Source organism: Phascolarctos cinereus, unplaced genomic scaffold (assembly GCF_003287225.1).
Source record: "Phascolarctos cinereus isolate Bilbo 61053 unplaced genomic scaffold, phaCin_HiC Scaffold_7;HRSCAF=346, whole genome shotgun sequence".
Taxonomy (NCBI): Eukaryota; Metazoa; Chordata; class Mammalia; order Diprotodontia; family Phascolarctidae; genus Phascolarctos; species Phascolarctos cinereus.
Window position 1 is genome coordinate 62,693,647 of NW_027556180.1, and position 22,658 is coordinate 62,716,304.

The following is a 22,658-nucleotide window of genomic DNA, read 5'->3' on the forward strand; positions in this document are numbered from 1 at the left end:
ACGTTCTTGGGAAGAAAGATAAAAGCTCTCGTTTTCGGGATGTGGGCCACCTTTTGTGGTGGCCTCTATTCAGACCACTATGGGATGGGATGTGTGGTGTGTGTGTGTGTGTGTGTGTGTGTGTGTGTGTGTGTGTGTGTGTGTGTGTGTGTGTTTAACTGGCACAAGGAACACCTGAAAGGGGAAATTCCCACTACAAAGACACGCTGAAATCTCTTATGACTGTAATAGTCATACACATACACAAATGTGGCACTTATATGGCACCACAGAGTGCTGGCCCCGGAATCAAGAGGACCCAAGTTCAAATTCAACCTCAGACACCAGCTGTGTGATCCTGGGTAAGTCACTTAACCTCTCTTTGCTTCAGTTTCCTCATCTGTAAAATGAGGATATTATTAATACATGCTTCCCAGGGTAGTTGCGAAGACCAAATGAGAGAATGATTGTAAAGTGGTTAGCACAGCGCCTGCCTGGCACATAGCAAGTAATATGTATATAAATACTAGGTGAAGTTTATGTTGTTATTATGTATATGGGACATACATATATACATCTATAATTCATTATGTTATATCTATACAAATAATTTAATATCTTTTTTAACCCCCACAAAAAAAATCTTAAAATTACCCATAATTTCCTTTGGAGCCTTTAGCGCTTAATTTAGCTGTTAATATCTCAGCAGTGTTTCTCTGTAAATTTGGTGGATGTCATATTTGTATATGTGTATACGTGTGTGCATACATATGCACACATACACACATGTATGTACCTATGTGTTTTATACACATGTGCACATAGCTAGGATAATCCGTCTAGGATCATGAAGATACTTTGTTATGCAATCTCATATTTCATTCAACTGACAGGAATTCAAAAATACATATGGCCTACAGTATGTAGAAATTAACACATTTGACAACATGTGGCTCATCATATTTACAAAGCACTGCCAAGATATAAACAAAATGAGTTAAGAGTATGAAAGGAAATGAAAGTAATTTTTATATTATTCTTGTGGAGTTTAAAAAGACAAGTTCAAAAGTTAACAATTTATTTCATTCTATTAAAGTTTTCAATTAACATAAAATTTATCTTAATTCTGTCTTTTTAAAAAAATTAACTGTACTTTGAATCCTGAACCGATCCTGTATTCTTTGAGGCACCTACCTGCTTATTTGTTTACTCATATATGTATGTATGTGTGTGTGTGTGTGTGTGTGTGTGTGTGTGTGTGTGTATGTATATATAGTCTGCAAAGTAACTTAATATAGGCACCTAAATCACAATAATAAACATTTTATTTTATTTTTACTTTTTCTCTAATAAAGTATAGTTAAATATGTTGAGAATAAAAAAATAATTTTACAGTCAAGATTCATCTGTTTCAAAAATCATTTCAAAATGTCAGCGCTTTTTAAAACTACATAATTCTACCCAATAAGTGTGTCTGGATGCATTAGTGGATGACAAGAAAACTTGAAGTTGCTACATAAGTATTTTAAATTCATACTGGTAGCACCTCGAGTTTTCCTCAATTGCTCCTAAAATTACTTCATGTTTGTTGAAAAGAAAACAACTCCAAGCCACTCTTTCTCTCTGCACATGTCATAAAATGGATGGGTATTACTTTTCAGGCTAACACTAACCTTCAGTGATTGTTCCAGCCCCAGCTGATTCAGTGAGTCCATAGCCCTGACCAACAGGACAGCAGAAACAGATATTCATAAATCGCTGAGTTGTTGCAGAAAGTGGAGCACCTCCACATAGCAGGACTCGGATATTTCCACCTAGCAGGCTTCGTACTTTCCGGAAAACAAACCTAAAATCAGAGTCAGAGTTTTAGTTCCGAAAGGTACTGTCCCCTGGTCCACACTCCTCCCCCTACACTCAATAATGTAGCCCAACAGAGGTAGTGATCTTGTTCAAGTAGTAGAACTGGGTCTAGAGCCCAGATCAGCTCCATTTCAGGTTATGCTCTTAAACTCTTATCATTCAAGTGATATAAAGACTATAGGGTGTAATTGCCTTTAAACAAAGAAATGCTTCTCAAAGTATGGAAACACAGTTTGTAAGTATTATTTTTACACAGTAATCACAGGTCTGGACTTCCTTCTCCCCTCAAAAAAAAATTAACGATACCTTAATCATTTAAAAATATTTCCAATCTACAGGAATCCAATCCATCAAGTATGTGCTGAGCACTGTGTCAGGTGCTAACAAGTCAAAGACAAAAACGACAAATTCCCAACACCCCTCTTAGAATAATCTTTATCTTCCCTTCTAATGTACAGAGAAACACACACACCAATTGCACAAAATAAGCATAAGGTAACGTGGGGACAAAGGGATGCACCAGCTGTTCGGGAATCAGAAAAGGCCCCATGTAGGGACTGGATGGTATATGAGCTGAGCTGTGAAGGAACAAGAGAGTCTAAGAAGTACAGTTGAAGAGGCAATTCATCCCAGGCATAGCCATGCACAGCCTGTACTAGGGTAAGCAGAGGTGGCATTATGTTTGCAAATTAGAGCATAAACCCATAAAAACTGTATTAAAATGTGAAAAGCAATACTTACTAAATAATTTTTCATCAACTGTTGCTTTCCATATAAGAGAAATATCTGAATTTTATTTAGGCTTGTTAGAATAAATGTAAAAGGAACAGGACTTAGAGCTGCAATTGGTAGAAATTAAGCTTGTTGGAAAATACAGAAAATACAATTAATACAACTTTGACAAACTGAAGAAAAACTACTGCCAATTTTGCTGTCAGTGTAAAATCAGTTAAACCTAAAGGTGATTTGCTTTAATGACTTTTTCAAAGAGTGATGTGACTTCGCGTTCACATCTCAACTCAGCAGTTACTAAATGTAAACTGAAGACCAAAGGCAGAAGTCAAGCTACCTGTCACAAAGTGGGGTGCAATAGCCTTTTGAAAGCTGTTCCATTTTGTAATTATAAGCCAAAATAAATAGATTGCGTTGAAAACTGCTCATTTCATTCACTTTATTCATGACATTTTTGTAGATCCGATCCATGATTTCCTAGTTAATATAAAAAGGAACATATTTAACACCAGAACTTTAATATAGTAGCATTCCCAACAATGTAATATTAAAGTTTATAATATTAAGGTAGTTAACAGAATTACTGGACAAAAACCACAAGTGGCAATACTGCCTACCCCAGGATTTTAGGTTTTCCACAATCTGGTTCCAATCTACCTATCTTTTTCACATTATCCCCACTACACAAATTCTGTTACCAGCAAAACCACATCATTCCCCTACTCAACAATTTCTTGTCACACCCTATATGACTTCTAGGATAAAATATCAATTAGTCTATATGACTTAGAATACCATGGTACTAACCTACCTTTCCAGCTTCATTACAGATTAATTTCCTTCCTAAACTCTTTCAGTCTGACCACACCGGCCTTCCAGCGATTTTTCACAAATACTACTTCCTCTTTCATCTCTGTGCCTTTGTTCTAGCCATCCAATGCTGAACTTTACCATTCTTGCCTCTTAGAATAATCCTTCCATGGGGGCAGCTAGGTGGTGCAGTAGATACAGCACCGGCCCTGGAGTCAAGAGTACCTGAGTTCAAATCTGGCCTCAGACGCATAACACTTACTAGCTGTGTGACCCTGGGAAGTCACTTAACCCCACTGCCTAGCCAAAAAAAAAAAAAACACACACAAAACAAACAAAAAGAATAATCCTTCCATGTTTAATTCTTATTCTCCTTCCTCAAACATTTCTGGAGACCTTGTTTGGGCACTCATTTGCCCATCACTCTTTCTGCCCTGTATTATACGTAACTGTGTACACAGTGATCCCCCCATACCTTCCCATTATAAAGCTCCTTGAGGGCAAGGACTGTTTTTTATCTCTGGATCCTAAGTGCCTAATCAAATTAACAAATACTTGTTATTTATTATTATAGTCATAATATTCATTACTTATTATTTGTTATTATCATTATGTGTTAGAGAAGATTCAAACACATTAATGAAACAATTCTTGCCCTGGAGGAACTTACACTCTGTTGGAAAGAAAGCAAATATACTTTATAAATAAATGCAAACAGAATAAACACAAGGTAATTGGGGGGTGGGGGGGAATGGGCCCATCAACAACAGAGGGGTGGAATCAGAAGAGGCTGGGCCAACAGTAGAAATACATGAGATGCTTTTTAAAGGAAATAGGTGATTTTTAAGACACTGAGGTGGCAACCCATTCTTGGCCTGGGGACAGCCTGTTCAAAGCCACAAAGATGCAGGACCAAGTGTCACATGTGAGGAACAGCAAGAAATTCAGTTTGGAAAGATAGGTTGAAGAGACTGTCAAGGACTTTAAATATCAAATGGAAGAGTTTAAATTTTATCCTGAAGGTGAAAGAAAACCCCTGAGGTTCACTGAGCAAGGGAGTGCCATGGCCTGACTTATGCTTTAGGAAAATCACTTTAGCAACAATGTGGAGGAAAGATTAGTGTTAGGACAGACCTGAGACAGGAGAATAATTAGCAGATTTCTTGCAATAGGCCAGGTAAAAGGTAAACAGAGTCTGAACTGGGGGTTGTGGTAGATATGAGAGATATCATGAAATGAAGACTGAGGCTGAGGAGTAAAAAAGGTTGTAAACCTGGGTTCCTGGAAGGATGTTGGTGCTATTGTCAGGAACGGGTTCAGAAAAAGTAGTATATTTAGAGGATGAAATAATACGCCCAAAATCAATGTTCACTGACTTCACAAAATCTGAACATAGAAGTATTGGGCTAGCTTTGCAGAGGGTGAACATTACTTATGAGAATTTTTATTCTATTTGTAAACTTGTTTGCTAGTGAACCACTTTAGGGGCAAAGGGAAAGGAATAGTCAGTCAATCAGCATTTATTAAGAAATTACTACATGCCAGGAGCTATGCTAAATACCACTGGAAGAGAAGAAAAAACACAGTCCCCGCTCAACAAGGAGCTGGCAACCCAAGAGGGGAGATGGCATGCGAATAGCTAGGGTCAAATCAGCTATACAAAGTATAAATGGTGGATAATGTTAAAGGTAAGGAAGCAGAATTAAGGAAGATCAGGAAAGTTTCCAATAGAAAATGGAATTTTGGCTGTGACCTGAGGAAAGCTAGGAGACAGAGATGAGGAGGGAGAACATTCCCAGTGTGGGGAACATCCAGAAAAAATGTTCCAAGTCAAGAGATGAATTACTGGTGTCTTGTTCGCAGAACAGAAAGGAGACCAGTGTCGCTGAACTGAAGAGTACATAGAGACAAGTAAGATTTAAGAAGACTACAAAGGTAGGATGGAGGCAAGTTATCAAGGGTTTTAAAAGGCAAACAGAGAATTTATATTTGATCCTGAAAATAGAGAACCACTGGAGCTTATTAAATGGTGCAGGGCGAGAGAGAGGATGACATCATCAGGTTTGGATAGAAGATCTGAGACATGTGCAACAGGAAAACAGGAAAAAGCTAGAACAGGTTCAATTTTTCATGTTTGCTAACACTAGGGGGACTGTCTCCTCCATTAAACCAATGAGAGGTGATTTAGAAAGGGGTCACTGCTATGTATAAGGTCAGAACTTAAAGATTAGTCTGCGTAGAAAGGACCTTAAGAAACACAGGGGAAACCAAGCTCGAGAAAAGTCTCATGATCTTGGGCCAGAACATCGGGAAGGAGAAGAAAGAATTTAACCTCTTGATTAGCTGTAAAGGTGGGAAACTCCTCTACTACGGCGAATCCTCCACCCTTCTCCCATTACTCTTCCCCTATCTGACCCTCAGCTCCATGGAACACCTACCCTCTGCAGCTGCCTGGCAGCCAGTCCAAAAATGATAACAAACACAACCCAAGGAGCAAACAAGAAATTCTTTGGGTACTACAGACGACTCCTTGGGATCCCACTGCCCAAACCTAACAATCTTTTCCATTCTCTGGCATGCAAAGGAAAGAGGAAAAAACTGATAGGTTTTGTAGTGAGATTTCTCTGTCTCTAAGGAACACGAGGGAAAATGCAGACAAGGGTTCAGAAAACACAAACAGGAGACACCGCCTCCTTCCTGCAATCTCAGCTGCATCCACACAGGCCCTTTTCTAGCTTACGTGTGTACGTTAAGGGAGGAAGGGATCAGTGAGTGCCAGTACTACAATTTGTACAATGCTTGTGAGGGCACTAAGATTCAAACAAGAGTTTTCCTTCTTTTTCCCTTCCTGAATATGGTCATTCGGCTAACTCTCCTAAATACCATGAACAAAATTAAAACGATTTGATTTTGAAGAAGGAGACTTTAAGGTTCTACCTTTCCATACCCTGTTAAGCTACTAGCTAAAATTTCAGAGAATCAAACGGATAATTATCAGCAAATGAATTACTAAGTAGAGACACTGGAATGTCATACAGAAATGGAAAGCAACACTAGGTTTGGATTAATAAAATTAAAATAATAAAGAGGTAGTAGGTAATATAGCCAAATTACCTATATATGAGCTAATAAATCAGAAATAAAATATGTATACTACTTTATCGGTGACAACTTTGTAATACACAATAAGCAGTGACTATGGGAATATACTTAATTAAACACATAAGAGTAAAAAAAAAAAAGATAAAGGAGATGAGGGAAAAGCCCAAACTGATTCATTAAGTGTATGATTATGTGTGTTGAAAGAGCATCAAAGAGATTCTTACCGGAACAGCTGCCATTAGTGTTGGTCTCAACATGGATGTATCTCCTTTGCTTCCTCTTTTAATTTTTGTTGACTAAAAATGAAAAAAAAAATTGTGCTCTACATTTAAGAACCTAAAACCTCAATATATAACATGTTACAAATATGTATTCATTTTTTATATCTTTCTAAAGAGAACTACTCAAAAGACACAGTTGAAAAAAAATTATCATAATTCTTACTCTCAAAAATATACTAAGATTAACAACCTATCTTCTATGATTTGGGTTTAGTGAAGGAATACCTGATCTGCTAAAGTCTGTGGTGATGAATAGCCAATGCGGCATCCATGAGAAAGACAAACAAGCTCAGCACTTAATTCTAGAACATGGGCAAGAGGCAAATATCCAATATAAACATCTTCTTCTCTAAAAAGGAAAATGAGAATTCAGATAAGTAGTTTATTGGCATTGAAAAAGGGAAAGCGAATTAGGGATTCTAAAACCTACATAAAAGATCTCTCTATGTTTACACAACAGGCGCATCATAAAAATAAGGTAAAATCTGTCCGATTTCATTAATATACGAAAACTGTCTTGACTGCTCCTCTTATCTAGATATTGTCACAATTTGTTCACTTAAAACAAGTTAACTGTTTTTAAAAAGGATCAAAGAAAATGACATTGTGGGGCAGCTAGGTGCCACAGTGGATAGAGCATCAGCCCTGAAGTCAGGAGGACCTGAGTTCAAATCCGACCTCAGAACAAACACTTGACACTTATTAGATGTGTGACCCTGGGCAAGTCACTTAACCCCAATTGCCTAAAAGCAAAAAAAAAAAAAAGAAAGAAAGAAAAAGAAAAAGAAAAAAGAAAATGACATTGCTATTTTTTAAATTCTTGTAATATGGTAAAAAAAAAATTTAAGCAAATTTAAATTTATATAAACATCCAAACAAAGATCTCTGATATTCAGTAAAAGGCAATAGAAATAGTGAGTCTAATGCTTCATTTCTATTTTTCAAAAAGTATTATTTGTTGGATCTTAAACTTTTAAGAAACAAAATAACTATATCCCTAGTCAAATATACAATGAACCAACTATCTGTTGATCTTTAGGACATACCCCAGTCCTGGAATCCTTTCAGCCATCCCAGTTATACCAGCAATAATATTCGAATGAGAGATCATCACTCCCTTTGGAAGTCCTGTAGATCCACTTGTGTACATGATTACAGCAATATCTGAGGCTGTAGGCCTGTTTTCAGGTGCATTTGCTGCATAAAAGAAAACATGTAAATCTAAGAAACTGAGTTCTATCATATCACATAAACTTTGGTAAAATATTCAACTCTTCTGACACTTTTTAGTTGGTACGATAATAAAGAATCCTTTAATTAAACTCTCACTTATACCATATACATCTTCTATGTCACAGTCATTTGAATGTTTTCTCCCCCAGTAGGCAGTTAGGTGATACAGTGGGTAGGTACAACGCTAGGCCTGGACTCAGGAGGCCCTGAGTTCAAACTCGAACTAAGACATTTATTAGTGTGCAATTCTGGGCAAGTCATTTAACCTCTGTCTGCCTCAGCTTCCTCAACTATAAAATAGAAATAATAACAGCATCAACCACTCAGGGTTTTTGGGAAGATCAAATGTAACACTTGTAAAGCATTTACTTAGCATAGTGCCTGGCACGTAAGTGCTAGCTACAGAAATACTTATTCCCTTGCCCCCATTTTCTCCTGAGAATGTAAGCTCCCTGAGTGTAGTGATTGTTTTTGCCTTTCTTTGTATTCTCAGTACTTAAGCACAGTGTTTAACAAATGCTTGCTGAATGATTCAACTTGATACTTTTTAAAAAAAGTTTATTTTCAGGGGCAGCTAGGTGGCATAGTGAATAGAGCTCTGGCCTTGGAGTCAGGAGGATCTGAGTTCAAATCCACCCTCAGAAACTTAACACTTACCAGCTGTGTGACCTTGGCCAAGTCACTTAAACCCTGATGGCCTCACCAAAAACAAAAATAAATAAAATAAAAAAGTTTATTTTCAAAACCTTCATTTACATTTAATTTTTGGAAGCAAAACTTCATCCACAAAGGAATTCTAGAATAAATAGCTTTAAGTCTGAAAGAAACTCGTTTATTCAATTAAAATATGCAATCACCTAATAATGTATAATTCACAAAGTCACTCTTCCAAAGAAGTCAGAGTTTCACATCTAATCTCAAGTCTTCACAAAATTTTTTTAAATGTAATGGTCCTCAATGGCATTATAATTACCCTGGGAAAAATCTGTTTGGGTGGAAGATCCATAAAACAGTTTAAATTTCACATGTGGCCAGTAGCAAAAATAAAGCTATAACCTAGGCCTCTTACCTACAGCTAACAGACAACTAACTCAGAGGAAATATTTACTTTTAAGAAATAAACAAGACTATTAATAATAATAATAATGGCTAACATTTATATAGTGCTTACTACATGCCAGGCATTGTGCAAAGTGCTTTAAAGATATCATCTAGGGGTAGCTAGGTGGCGCAGTGGATAGAGCACCAGCCCTGAAGTCAGGAGGACCTGAGTTCAATTCCTGCCTCAGACCAAACACTTGACACTTACTAGCTGTGTGACCCTGGGCAAGTCACTTAACCCCAATTGCCTAAAAGCAAGGGGAAAAAAAAGATATCATCTCATTTGAAACTCACAACAATCCTGGGAAATTGGTGCTATTATTATCTCCATATTACAGATGAGGAAACTAAGGCAGAAAGCGGTAAACTGACTTGCCCAGGATCACATAGCTACTAAGTGTCTGAGGGACATCCGAATTCGGGTCTTCTTGCTACCAGGTCTGGCACTCTGTATTTACTGCACCACCTACCTGACCCAATTATAAAGAAAACTTTGCTTATAGAATCTACTCTCTAGAACATACAAAACACACCATTTTCTAACATCACATTAAGAACTAGAATGTGTATAAAATATTCTGTATTAAGAATAGAGTTATGCTAAGTATGTATCAAAGCTTTTTAAATTTATTTTCTAAAACCATTGAATAGAAATTCTTCTTTCAACTGCTCTTAATACTGGTACCTCAAAAATACAGCACCTAAATATAATCCACAACAACAAAACCTCCAAAACTATTCACCAAAATATGGACAAAATATCCAGAAGCTAAGAACTGCAAATGTGTATACAGATAGACACATCCCTCTTATCCCTGCAGTATGAAATATTTTACTTAATAATTCACTACTGAGAAGGAAGCTATCAGTTAAACTTTACTTCTATACTCTAGAAAAATGATTTCTTATAAATAACTCATTCTTACAAAATCTTACTACAGTCAAATAACTGGGCTGTCCTCTGGAATTCATTATAGATTTTCACCACGCATATCAAGTTGTCCCTACTCTTAATGCTATGTAAAACATATTCAGGGCACAATCAAGGCACCTGGTTGACCCAAAATGAAAATAAAAAGAAGACTGGGTTGAAGGTAAAAAGAAATGAATATTAGAATGGGTGATTAAAAGTAAGGGCTTAAGGAACAGGAAACAAGGGTATCACTTAACTAAGAGCCAGTTATGCTGGGTGGTCAAACAGTAGGAAGTTCAGCAGCAGGGAAAGGTAGAAGCACCAGGATGACAAATGTAGTCCACACAAAGACAGATAAGACAGAGAGCTGTGGTGGTGGGAGACGGAGTGGAAAACATGGTAAAGGTAGAAGGGATTCAGAGGCAGAAAAGAGAAACAACAGGAGACTAAAAAGGGATGGTAGAAGAGACAGCCAAGGAAAGGAAATGACAGCAGGCGGGGGGGCAAGACAGAGAAACAGAATGTAGACATATAGAGTAACAGGGAGAGGATGGCACGAAGTAAGAGAGACAGAGCTAAACATGAAGAGGCAAAGTAGACTGATAACGGGGACAGATGATAAGGGGCAAAGGAGGTAAGGAAAGAGGAAAAGATGAGGGCAGAAGCCTCCAACCTCATGTCAATGGCGCCTTGAGTGTACATAATAAAGTTAAGGTCTAGGTCAGAGCACGAAATTTTAGGAAAGGAGAGATAACATGCTCCAAGAACATACACATTAATGTCTAGGCTTAAGGAATTAAAACTAATTTTTAATTGGTAATCCCCACACATTACACATCTATCTTACCCACTAAAAAGATGGTTCAATCTACCAGCTACATGATCTAAAAAGAGGCAACCAAAAATTTATTTCAAAATGTACAGAATATGAAATGAGAAGAGGCCTGCATTTCTACAGCAGCATTAAGAGATCAAAGCTAAAAATACAATTTGTTTAAAGATGGAAAAAAGGATGATATTAGCTAAGTATGATCTATTAAATTGTAGTTATGACTAGAGCTTCAAACATGTAGCCCTTACTATATAGACTTTTTAAAAAATCATGAAATAAGCAGAGGAGAAAATCAGAAAAATTGCCTGCACTTAGGAAGTATGCTCAGGCTAATACTTAATTCACGTATTTTGAAAAGACATTTTTAAAATGATGCACAGTTAACTATTTTTTAAATGATATACAGTTAACTCCCAATTCTGTACATATGAATTTGGGCATCTTCAACATATGGTCCAGGAACTTCTCTATCCCAAAGCTATTGGCTTCATTTTACTGGTTTTTTTAATCAGGTTCCCATTGTAGCCCTATTACAGAAAGGAATACAAGACTTGACTTATGCTAGCAGTCTCCTTTTCCAAACATGTTGAATTCTATTTGTATAAAAATGTTTTCTAATTCAAGAAATTTTCCAAAAGAATCAATATTATAAATAGTTGTTAAGTTCTAAGGCCAAAAGTGTATTTAGGGGGCAGCTAGGTGGACAGTGGGTAGAGCACCAAACCTGGAGTCAGGAGGACCTGCAAATCCAGCCTCAGACATGTAATATTAGCTGTGTGACTCTGGCCAAGTCACTTAACCCCAACACTGCCTCACCAAAAAAAAAAAAGTATTTAACACATCATTGTAACAGCAGTTATATTTCAACTACATCTAGCCATTATTTATTACATAGATGGTACAAAGCATCCACTTGGAGATGCCAGGAACCTAAATCTTCCTCTCACAAACTTTGGTGGGCAAAATTATGTAGGGAAAATAATCCAAGCCACAAATATTTTTCAATATTTTTGGATGTGCATTTGTATCTAAGCATTATGAACACAGACAAATTTCATGATTTAATCCTGAAATTTATGTTAGTGACTATTCAGGAATAATCAAAAAAGAAAAAATGGAAAAAAGAATGCAAATTTTTTAAAAAAGATAATCTTGAATCAAAACTACTTTTAAAACAGAATAATAATAATTAATAATAACAATGTATTTTTCCTCAAACAACTGTATAAATAAAAGTGATATCCAAAGGGAACATTCATGAGCACACTATACTAACAGAGTTCTATTATGACTAGAAATACAGGTGAAGAGAAATTAGTAAAACAGACCATACCTGAGTTTGACTTTGCTCCCAAAGCCTGTACTGCTGCCATCGTATGAACAATGACACCCTTGGGAAATTCAGACCAAGTTGTTGGCTTACCATCCACAGTTATGACGTGGCGCAGCTGAGGAACTAGAGACACAATATCCTATGGAAATAGGCAGGGTTAAAAACAATAATCATTACTTCATGCAGTATTCTACATTGAAAGGTCTAACATATTATGAATAAGTAAGAAAGTTGTGTTTTTCCCATGAAAAATCGTCTAAAAATAGACCACAGACCTTAAACTACTCTGTATTTTCTATAACAGACTTCCAATATTCACCCTTTCTCAGGCAAAAATGACAGCATTTTACATTTCTATGTTTTTATAGATGGCTGGCATTTTGCATATATTCTCACCTAATCCTCAAAACAACTCTCTGAGGTAGATGCTGCTATCCCCATTTTACAGATGATAAAACTGAGAGATTAACACCAGAAGTCTAGACCAGCTACATCAATTGACACAATTTTTCTAATTTAATTTTACTATAGTCTCCTATAATTTCTCCTGTAAGTGTAAATGAACTTTAAATAAAAATAATTACATGTAGGTATTACAGTTTTGCTTTTAAATAAGTTTTCTTCCTATAAATCTTGATTTTCTTTATCTTGCAGATAAAAAAACATACTGTCAAATTGACAGGTTGGTACTTTGATTTGTGTGTAATTTCTAGTCCTAGTTAAACAACCAGCCATTTACTAAATCCCTACTATACAGGCTCTAGTGATAAAAAATATAGATATGAAACACTCACTGACATAAGGAGCTTACATACTACTGGGGGAAAATAGTAACTATACATTTTAGTATACACAAACTACATAAAAAGGAAATCCAAAGTAATTTCAAGAAGTGGTACCTACTAGAAGATTAGGGGATCAGAAAAGGTTACAAAAGAGGTGGCCCTTCATCTGAATCTTGAAGGATAATAGGGTCTCTAAGACATAAGGAGGGAGACAGAGAAAATCTATGCTAATGAAGAGAAAAGAGACTTAGAATGTTGTGAATGAACAAGAGCAAGGCCAGTTTGGCTGGACCAAGGAATGCTTGACGGGTAATAACGTGTAATGAAATCAGGATAGAAGGCTGGAGCCAGGCTGTGATGGACTTTAAATGACAGAGGAATTTTTATTTGATTCTAGAATTAACAAGAATTGCTGGAGTTTACTGAGTAAGGTATGATAGGTCAGAACTGTATTTTAGCAATCACGATGGAGAACATACTGGAGGAGGGAAAGTACTGAGAAAAAGAAACCAATCAAGAAGTGATTCCAATAGCCCAGATAACCTGAGTGACTATAAGAATGGCTGTACCTTTAACAGAAACAGATAAGTTTAGAAGAGGGGAGAGTTCAGGGAAAAAAGGGCAATGAGTTCTGTTTAGACATATCTAGTCTGAAATACCAATATGACATTCAGTTCAAAATGAACAATATGGAACAGTGATTTAGCTCTAGAGCTCAGGTGAGACATGACAGCTGGATATAGAAACTGGGCCATTATGATGACTGAACCCATAGGACATTATGTGATATGTTCAGAGTAACAAAGCTAATAAGTGTTTAAGACAGGACTGCTAGGACCACAGAATCATAGATCTAGATAGGAAAGGAATCTCAGAGATCAGCAAGCCCAACCCCCCCCAAGACACTCTTGTGAGGAACGGAATGTAAAATAAATCCAATGCTCCTTTATCATTCCACCTATGTTCTCTCAATGTGCAGCCTACAAATTTAGGGAAAAAAGTCACTTCCAAACCTTGGTGCCACTTGCAGTCCCTTAGTCTTTAGGGACCCCAATCAGGTCTTATTTTCATTTCAAAGCCCAGATGTTTCTTATAGCCTGATGACCAATCAATGAGCATTTATCAAGTGCTTACTGTAGAGCAGGTACGTACTAAGTACTAGAGATACAAAGACAGACAAAAACATGGGCCCTGTCCAGGGGGCTCACACTCTAATGGAGGAGAGTCACTGTGCAAAGAACTATCCACAGAAGACACGAGGCAATCTGAGAGGACAGGTGCTGGTCCCCCTGCAGAAGGTGAGTCTGAACTGAGTTCTGTAGGCAGAAAGGAGGAAGATATAAAGAAGAAGAGCATTCCAGGAATGGGCAGATGGAGAGCAAGGAGGCCACTGCCATTAGAATGTAAAGCATGTGGAGGAGGGTAAAGTGTGAGAAGACTGGAAAAGTAGGTAGGGGTCAGTTTAAATGTCAAACAGAAAATTTTATATCTGATCCTGAAGGGAGGAGAGAGCCAGCAGAACTTGGCTGGAGGGGGTGACATGGTCCCTGCAAGAAGATCACTTGGGCAGCTACAGAAGAGCAGACTGGAGCAGGGACACCTGAGGCAGGAAGACTCCTCAGAAGGCTACTGTGATAGTCTAAGCACAAAATGCTAAGGCATAAGGCACTGGGTGAAGGGCAAATATGGTGAAGGCAGAAATGACAAGACACAGAAGCCATCTGGATGAGGGCTGAGAGTGAGCAGTTACAGATGATTTCAAGGTTTTGAACCTGGGTGACTATAAGTATGGTGGTGCTCTAAATAGGAATAGCAAAATTTGAAAAGGGAGGTCTGTTGGGGGAAGATAATTCATTCTTAATTGGGCATGTTGAGTTTGAGGTGTCCAGCAGGTGTATGTGAGACTGAAGCTTACGGAAATTAGGACTGGATACATAGAGCTGGAAATCATCTGCAGAAAACGATAATCAAACCATGGGTGTTGATGAGATCACCCAGAGAAATCGCACAAAGAAAAGAGAAGAAAGCCTTGGAGGAAACCTAGTACTACTGGGTAAGACCTGGATAAAGACACAAAGGATTCTTTGCTCATCTTGCAAGGGATATACAGAATAAAACCTATCACATATTAAGTTTAAATTTTCCCACAAATACTTAGCATGTTAGATATAATTATAAAAATAGCTATGTTTCTTACCTTCAATTTTGTTTGTAAAAGTTCTTTACTTGTAATGATGTTGGTTACCTCTGTTTCATTTAATCCATGAACAATTGCTGGACCTCCTAGAGTAGCATATAGTGTAACAACTACAAGGAAGAAAAAAGAAAAACTAAAATTAAAACATAATATCAATATTTAAGCATTTCAGAACACTTGTTAATTAAAAGTTAACAAGAACCAGCTTCTGATAGTGAATCTGAATCATTAGGACCTAGCAATCAAAAAACATTTATTATGCACCTACCATGTCAGGCACCATTCCAACAGCTGAGGACATGAACATTTTAAATCAATTTGGTAAAAAAAAAAAAAAAAACCTACTTCCATTGAAAAATTTTAATTTATGCTCCAAAAAAAAAAATCATGCTCACCACATACTTCTTCCCACTCCCAATCACTGACAATCTTCAAGATTTCCAATTTTCAAAATGGAACCACCTGTTTTTGATTTCTTAGATGTCACACTTTGGGTTACCTTTTATTAACAAATAAACGACCAATTTCTAAAATATAACCCCTTATTACTGGTAACTACCGCATGGTGTTAAATGCTATCAGAGAAATATAATCAAAGGCCCCTGTCACAAGGACCTCACAAAGCTTGTTTTGAGGAAATAAAGCATAAATATACTTGAAATATGTAATGATCCAAGACAATAAGTGATTTAGCACCAAAATAAGTAGTAATGAACTTAGCACTGCAGCAATACTAGATGAAAAGATCAACGTGGGTGATAGTAGTCAAAGAAAAGTCATTAAAAGAGGCAGGACTGGGGCAGTGGATAGAGCTTTAGCCTAGGAGTCAGGAGGACCTGAGTTCAAATTTGGCCTTAGTCACTTGACACTTACTAGATGTATGACCCTGGGCAAGTCACTTAACTCTGCCTCACCAAAAAAGCAACAACAACAACAAAAAGAGGCAAGACTAAAGCTGGACTTTTGCATCTCCAGGTCCTTGGGAAAGCCACAATTCATACCTCCTCTTCCCTTCATCGTACTAGCTTCTACACTCTCTGCATTCTGGGTCTCGATCTCATTCACATGAAATGGCTATCCCCATGGTAAGCTGTCCTTTGTGCTCAAAGAGGACCACAATGATACCACTGTGTCAGGGTCAGGGTACAATGGGTCAGGCACAAAAAGTCCATATGAACACTTGGAATGGAGATCTCTCTAAATCTGCACATCTCACATTTCTCTTTTGAGCGATTACAATTCTGTTTTGTTCTACAAGCAAAGCACCTTCTCCTTGACATAGGCACACCATGCTGGGTGGTCCTGTCCCAGTGTCTCACAATCAATTCCAAAGTTCTTGAGACCTTGGATCACTTCTTCTGACCTCTTGTGTGACCACTAGCCTTGAGTTCTCCATAAAAATGTCTTTTAGGCAAATGTACACTTGGCATTTGAACAACGTAGCATGGTCATCAGAGTTGTGCTCTCTGCTGCAGCAGAATTTGAATGCCTGGCAGTTCAGCTTGAGAAAGAACTTCAGCATCTGGTACCATATCTTACCAAGAAATCATCACAATCTTCCTAAGATAATTTAGATGGAAGTGATTCAGTTTCCTAGAATGCGGCTGGTAAACTGCCCAGGTTTCACAGGCATACGACAATGAAGTCAGCACAATGGCTCTGTAGACCTTCAGTTTGGTAGGCAGTCTAATACTTCTCTTTGCTTCTTCAGAGGCTCCCAAACACTGAGCTAGCTCTGGCACTGCATACATCAACCTCATCATCTATATGTACATCCCTGGAAAGTATACTGCCAAGGAAAGTGAACTTATCCACAGGATTCAAAATTTTTCTATCTGCTGTAATCAGTGGTTCCATCTATGGATGGTGGTGTGCTGGTGTGCTGGCTGGGAGTACCTCTTTTCTTAGTGTTTACCGTCAGGCCAAAATTAGCACAAACAGCAGAGAATCGATCCATACTCCGTTGCATCTCAGTCTCAGAGGCTACAGTGAGTGCATAATCATCTGCAAACAAAAAAAAAATCATGCACCAATTCTCCCTCTAGTAGTCTCCAAGACTACTAAAGTAGTCTTGGCTTGTAGCCTTCTCAAGTTACATAATTTACCATCAGCACAGTAGCTGACCTTGTTGCCATTTTCATCCTCATTGAAGGCACCTGACAATATCATAAAAACATCATGCTAAAAAAAAGCATGGGAGCAAGTACACAGCCCCGCTTCACTCCACTGGTGACCGGGAAAGCATGAGAAACAGTCCATTATCCAGAACCCATTTAAGCATGCTGTGGTGGCATTAACATACAATACTGAAGAACTTCAGTGGGAAACCAAATTTTGCCATGATCTTCCACAAGCCCTCACAACCAACAGTATCATAGTTACCAAAGATCTCAATTACTAAAATCTAACGACCATTTCTCAATCCTTATCATTTGACTTCTCTTTACCCTTTGACACAGTTGATCACCCTTCTTCTCCTTGATAATATCTCCTGTCTAGGTTTTCATATAACTGCTCTCTCCTGGTCCATCTCTCACCTCTCTGATCACTTGTCATTCTCTTTTGCTGGATTTTCATCCAGTTCATGCTCAGAAACAGTTGGTATCCCTCTACAAGTCTGTCCTAGGTCCTGTTCTCTCCTACCTGTACACTATCTCACTTGGTAATCTCATTAGGTCCCATGGGTTCAACTGTCATCTCTACGCAGATGATTCCCAGGCCGTTTACTCAATACTAACCTCTCTCTTAAAGTCCAGTCTCGCATCACCAACTGCTCTGAAACTCAAATGTTCCACAGAACTCTCAAACTCAACATGTCTAATCCAGAACTCATTAGCTTTTCCCCCAAGCCATCTACCAAAGTTTCCTAGTGGTTTCAAGGGCACCAACATAGTCCCAGCTTAGCAGCCCCAGTGTCAGTCCTGGTTTCTTACTCACACTTAGCCCACAGATCCAAACAATCACCAATAAGGCCCTCTTCTCACCACTCACATAGCTGCCACCCTGGCACAGACCCACACCAAAGCCTTCTTACTGGTCTTCTTGCCTCAAATCTCTCCCTACGCCATTCCATCCTTCACTCCTCTGACAAAGTGATTGGTCCATCACAAAATGACTACTTAAATGTCATTACAAGTCATTCTTGAATAATCTCTTTTCTTGCTTCTAACTGCCAAAGAAATTAAATACACCCAACCGTTTGAGGTCTATTATCAAATAATCAACCTTCATTTGAAAACTACTAGAAGGAAAAAGGCAGCATTCTTAGTTATTTGGCAATTGCTCTTTACTTTTACCTCTTCTACTCTCCCACCCTTCTCATCTCCAGTCTATACTTCCCATAGCAAGGGCATGGAAGTAATAAGTGATACGGTTTAAAGAAAAAATAATAATGATGGTCACAAAAATATTTTAAATTTATTTGAACACTGCGCATCATACATAAACTGTTTCCAATACTACCTCTCCAACTATTCTTCCAATAATAATCAGAAAAATGGTTTGTTGGGAGACTATTAGGAAGAAGAGAATCATATTCAAGCCGTAATTTTAAAAAAATTGCAGTTATCTACTGAGTTGAAAACACTCAATTTATTATCCTTGTAGATTAAAAAAAAGTAGGTCAATAACTTCTACCAATCACATTACAAGAGACACTAAGAAATTTTTATAAAAATTTACATACGTTGAAAATTATACATAAAACAAGCTTGTGCAGCAATCATCCATTCTGCTCTGGTTTCACAGAAGATGGCAATGTTAGTTTTTGGTCTCTGTCCCAATACCCGTAGACCATTTCCAAAGTTAAAGGCTCGAATATAAACTTCTTCATAAGACATCCAATTGTAATCTCCAAGAATAACCTAGTGAGAAAAAAGTATAAGTACACCATAATGTGACAGAGCTATTTACTTTCAGATTGAAACTGGATTATATAAAAATTTACAAACTGTCTGGTAGCATTTACTTCCAATTCATTCAGCATACTTACTTAGTCCAAGGAAAATCTAGAAAAGCAAATTTTGAGTAAAAAACCACCGGTTCTTTATTAATTATAAAGCTACCTTTTGATGATGATACTTTACCCTCATCTTCACTTAAGTTCCTAATCTTAACTCTTTTTTAATCAATTCATTTCTGTACTTCACTTTGATTTTCCAAGTGTTGGTATCAAAATACCTAGGCACTAAAATTTGACTTTTCCTGCTCTATGTACAAATGACTGTATTTAATGCTATGGTGCTACTAAGCAGAAACTCACCCTCTCTTGTACTCTGAAAAATATTAAAGGCTTTTCAGTACCATGCGAACTGTTTGTTTTAGCCTTAGGTTAGCAAGAAAAACAAACCTCGGCCTATTTGGACTTGGAACACACTCTGCTATCTAACTCATGAAAACTGCTACCCAACTCTCATGTAAAACATGAATGTATTACAAATATCTCCTCATAAGTTTCATTCCTAGACAGGTGCACTATAAACAGGCAACAGGTTGATTTCCAAATATGTAATTTAATATTCATTTGTCAAAGACTTTTACTAAATACTTGTTATATAAAGTATTTCTTAAAATTAAGTTTTATAAAATATATGAAGGTAAAAATCTCCACATAAATATGGGGGAAAATTAGGTTAAAATTATAATGGATTTATGAAATTAATATTTACAAAGACAGGTAGGTACAAGTTTCAGATGCTTTTTTTTTAATAGCTGACCCAAACTTTTGTTTTCTGTAATGCTCTGCACAATGAAGCCCCACTGAAGGAGCTTTATGGAAATGAGAAATTATCATAATCTAGACAAAAATATGTGTACAATGGATCAGTTATTGAGAGTATTATAGGCAAAAGATGAATGAATGATTTTCTAAAACTCTGCCATACATAAAAATTTTAATATTCCATCTAAACCCACACAATGGTGCCACCATGTGGCACAAAGAAAGAACTCAATGAAATCCTGATGGCAAAAAAAAAAAAAATCAAAGTTTGTTGAAAAATTATAAGAACCAACAAAACCCAAGCTATGGATTAAAATTTAAATTATTTCCAAGATCCTTAAATTACCAAAGCTTCCAGCAAGTACACTCCTTCCCACACAGCACCAAAATAGGTCTTGCTGAGGAGTCCAAAATGCTACAAATACAGAGAAATTTGAGTTCTAGTGCGTTTTGCCTCTGTTGTGAAACTGCAGACTAACCTCTCACCTGAAACTTAGATAAGTCACAATGTCTCCCCTCCCTAAGCACCCCCAAGGACAAAACAGGAAAATGAATTTATAGACCTTACATAAAGAAGACTGAGAACATCTAAGAGGAATTCCTTCAAAGTCCCTCCTCATTTTCAATCACTTCTCAGCCTTTCCATTCACTTTCTCCCCATTTCCTCATGTTTCAGAGAATAAGGAAGACTTACCTTTACTAAAACTAACTCTTCTACTTGTGCCCATTATTCATTTTCCTCCTGTCTCCTCTAAACCATGATATGGTAGTCATTCACCCTCACTCCATGCATCTTCAGTCCCTCCCTTCTCCCCACAATGGCCCTTTTATTATGGGCAAAGTATACTTTAGATGCAGGGGAGACAAACACAGAACTTAAAAACACTCCCTGACCTCAAGAAGCTTACATTCTTTATGGAAACAACAAATTAAACAAGTTTATACTCAATTATTTAAGGTGCTACTGAATGGAGCTGGAAAAACTACAAAATAGTTCACTATAAATTTAAGCTATCTAATCTCAACAGGGTCTTCATTGCACCTGGTAATCCTATTTATTCTCATCTAATTGATTCCTTATCCAACCCTCCCTTCTTCTCCCCTTCAGTATTCCATACTATCTTCTCCCCTTACTTTCTCAGTCCCAAGAGTTTAATATATACTTCAACAGAAAAATACACTGTTCTAGTCTAAAGAAAAAAGTGGCCCCTCTCGCAAGGCCAAAACCTGTACAACTACACATCTTCTCCAGCAGAATTCCTCCATCATTATTCAACACCCTCTCTCTAATCATCAATTTCTCCTTATCCACTGGATCCTTCCCAGATATCTATAAACACAATTATGTTTATTAACAGAAGGGCAGGTAGCAAACTCACATTTCTAGGGACATAAGGAGCAAAACTACTTGCTGCCACAGGAGGAAATAGGGACCCTGCTCACAGTTCCAGGGCAGAAAAGAGTGCTTACGGTCACTCACAGATCAGAGCACAGGTCAGGAGAGCAGTGACCACACCTCTCCTTAGATCATACAACTCAAAATAACCAAAAACTTACAGACCCCAACAACTAATTCTCAAAACAGCAGCACAAAAAACCCAAAGCTGGACACAGGAGCAGAGCCCAACTTTAACATGAAGTTAAATGTCAAAAAATGAGCTGAAAAAATTAACAAATAACAAAAAAGAACTTGACCATGGAAACTTACTAAGGAAACTGGGTAGATCAAGAAACAAATAAAGAATAAAGAAGTCAAAATAGCCACATGCAAAGCCTCAAAGAAAAAATGTGAATTAGATATAAACCCCAAAAAAAGTCCTGGAAGAACTCAAAAGGATTTTAAAAAACAAATGAGAGGTAAAGGGAAAATTAAGAAAAGAAATGAGAGTGATGCTAGAAAATTATGAAAAGGGAATTAATAGCTAGGTAAAAGAGGCACAAAAAAAACCCAAAGAAAAAAAGACCTTAAAAAACATAATTGGCCATTTTTTTAAAAAAAAGGGAAGAAGGGATGAGAATCTACTGAAGAGAAGAATTCCTTAAAAAAAGAGAACTGGCCAAATGGAAAAAGAGGTATAAAAATGCATGCAAGAAAATAACTCCTTAAAAATTAGAATTGGGCAAGTGGAAGCTAATGACTCCATGAGACATCAAGAAACAATAAAATAATGTCAAAAGAATTAAAAGCAGAAGAAAATGTGAACTATCTAATTGTAAAAAGCGGACCTAAAAAAGAGATCCAAGAGAAATCATTTAAGAATTACTAGATTATCTAAAAGTCACGATCAAGAAAAGAACCTAGACATAATATTTCAAGAAACTATAAAGGAAAACTGTCTTGATATTTTAGAACCAGAGGGTAAAATTAAAAGAATCCACCTATCACCTCTGGAAATAGATTCCAAAATGAATTCCCAAGAATATCATAGTCAAATTCCAGAGCTTCCAGGCCAAGGAGAAAACACTGCAAGAGCAGACAGAAACAGTTCATATACTGTGCAGCCATGTCAGTATAACACAAGATTTAGCAGCTTCTACATAAAAGAATCAGAGGGCTTGGAATATGATATTTCAGAAGGCAAAGGAACTAGGATTATAACCAAGAATAAGCTACCTAGCAAAACTGAGTGCAATCATTAAAGGGGAAAACAGGATATTTAATGAAATAGAGGATTTCCAAGCATTCTCAATGAAAAAAAAAAGAAACAAAAAGTTGAATAGAAAATCTGACTCTCAAAAGTGCAAGAACCAACAGAAGTAAAAAAAGGAAAACATGAAAG

General features: G+C 37.1%; 1 protein-coding gene across 4 annotated transcripts in view; it reads right to left on the minus strand.

The window, feature by feature from the left end:
• ACSL3 (acyl-CoA synthetase long chain family member 3) overlaps positions 1-22,658 on the minus strand; it is an 83,018-nt gene that overhangs the window by 16,704 nt on the left and 43,656 nt on the right. For all 4 annotated transcript variants that reach the window (XM_021002766.2, XM_021002770.2, XM_021002769.1 and 1 more), the window contains 8 exons: positions 18,844-19,021; positions 15,159-15,268; positions 12,177-12,315; positions 7,811-7,961; positions 6,990-7,113; positions 6,708-6,779; positions 2,909-3,048; positions 1,653-1,825 (listed from right to left, as the gene is read on the minus strand). In XM_021002766.2, the coding sequence (XP_020858425.1) occupies positions 1,653-1,825; positions 2,909-3,048; positions 6,708-6,779; positions 6,990-7,113; positions 7,811-7,961; positions 12,177-12,315; positions 15,159-15,268; positions 18,844-19,021 (1,087 nt within the window). The remainder of the gene's footprint in view (positions 1-1,652; positions 1,826-2,908; positions 3,049-6,707; positions 6,780-6,989; positions 7,114-7,810; positions 7,962-12,176; positions 12,316-15,158; positions 15,269-18,843; positions 19,022-22,658) is intronic.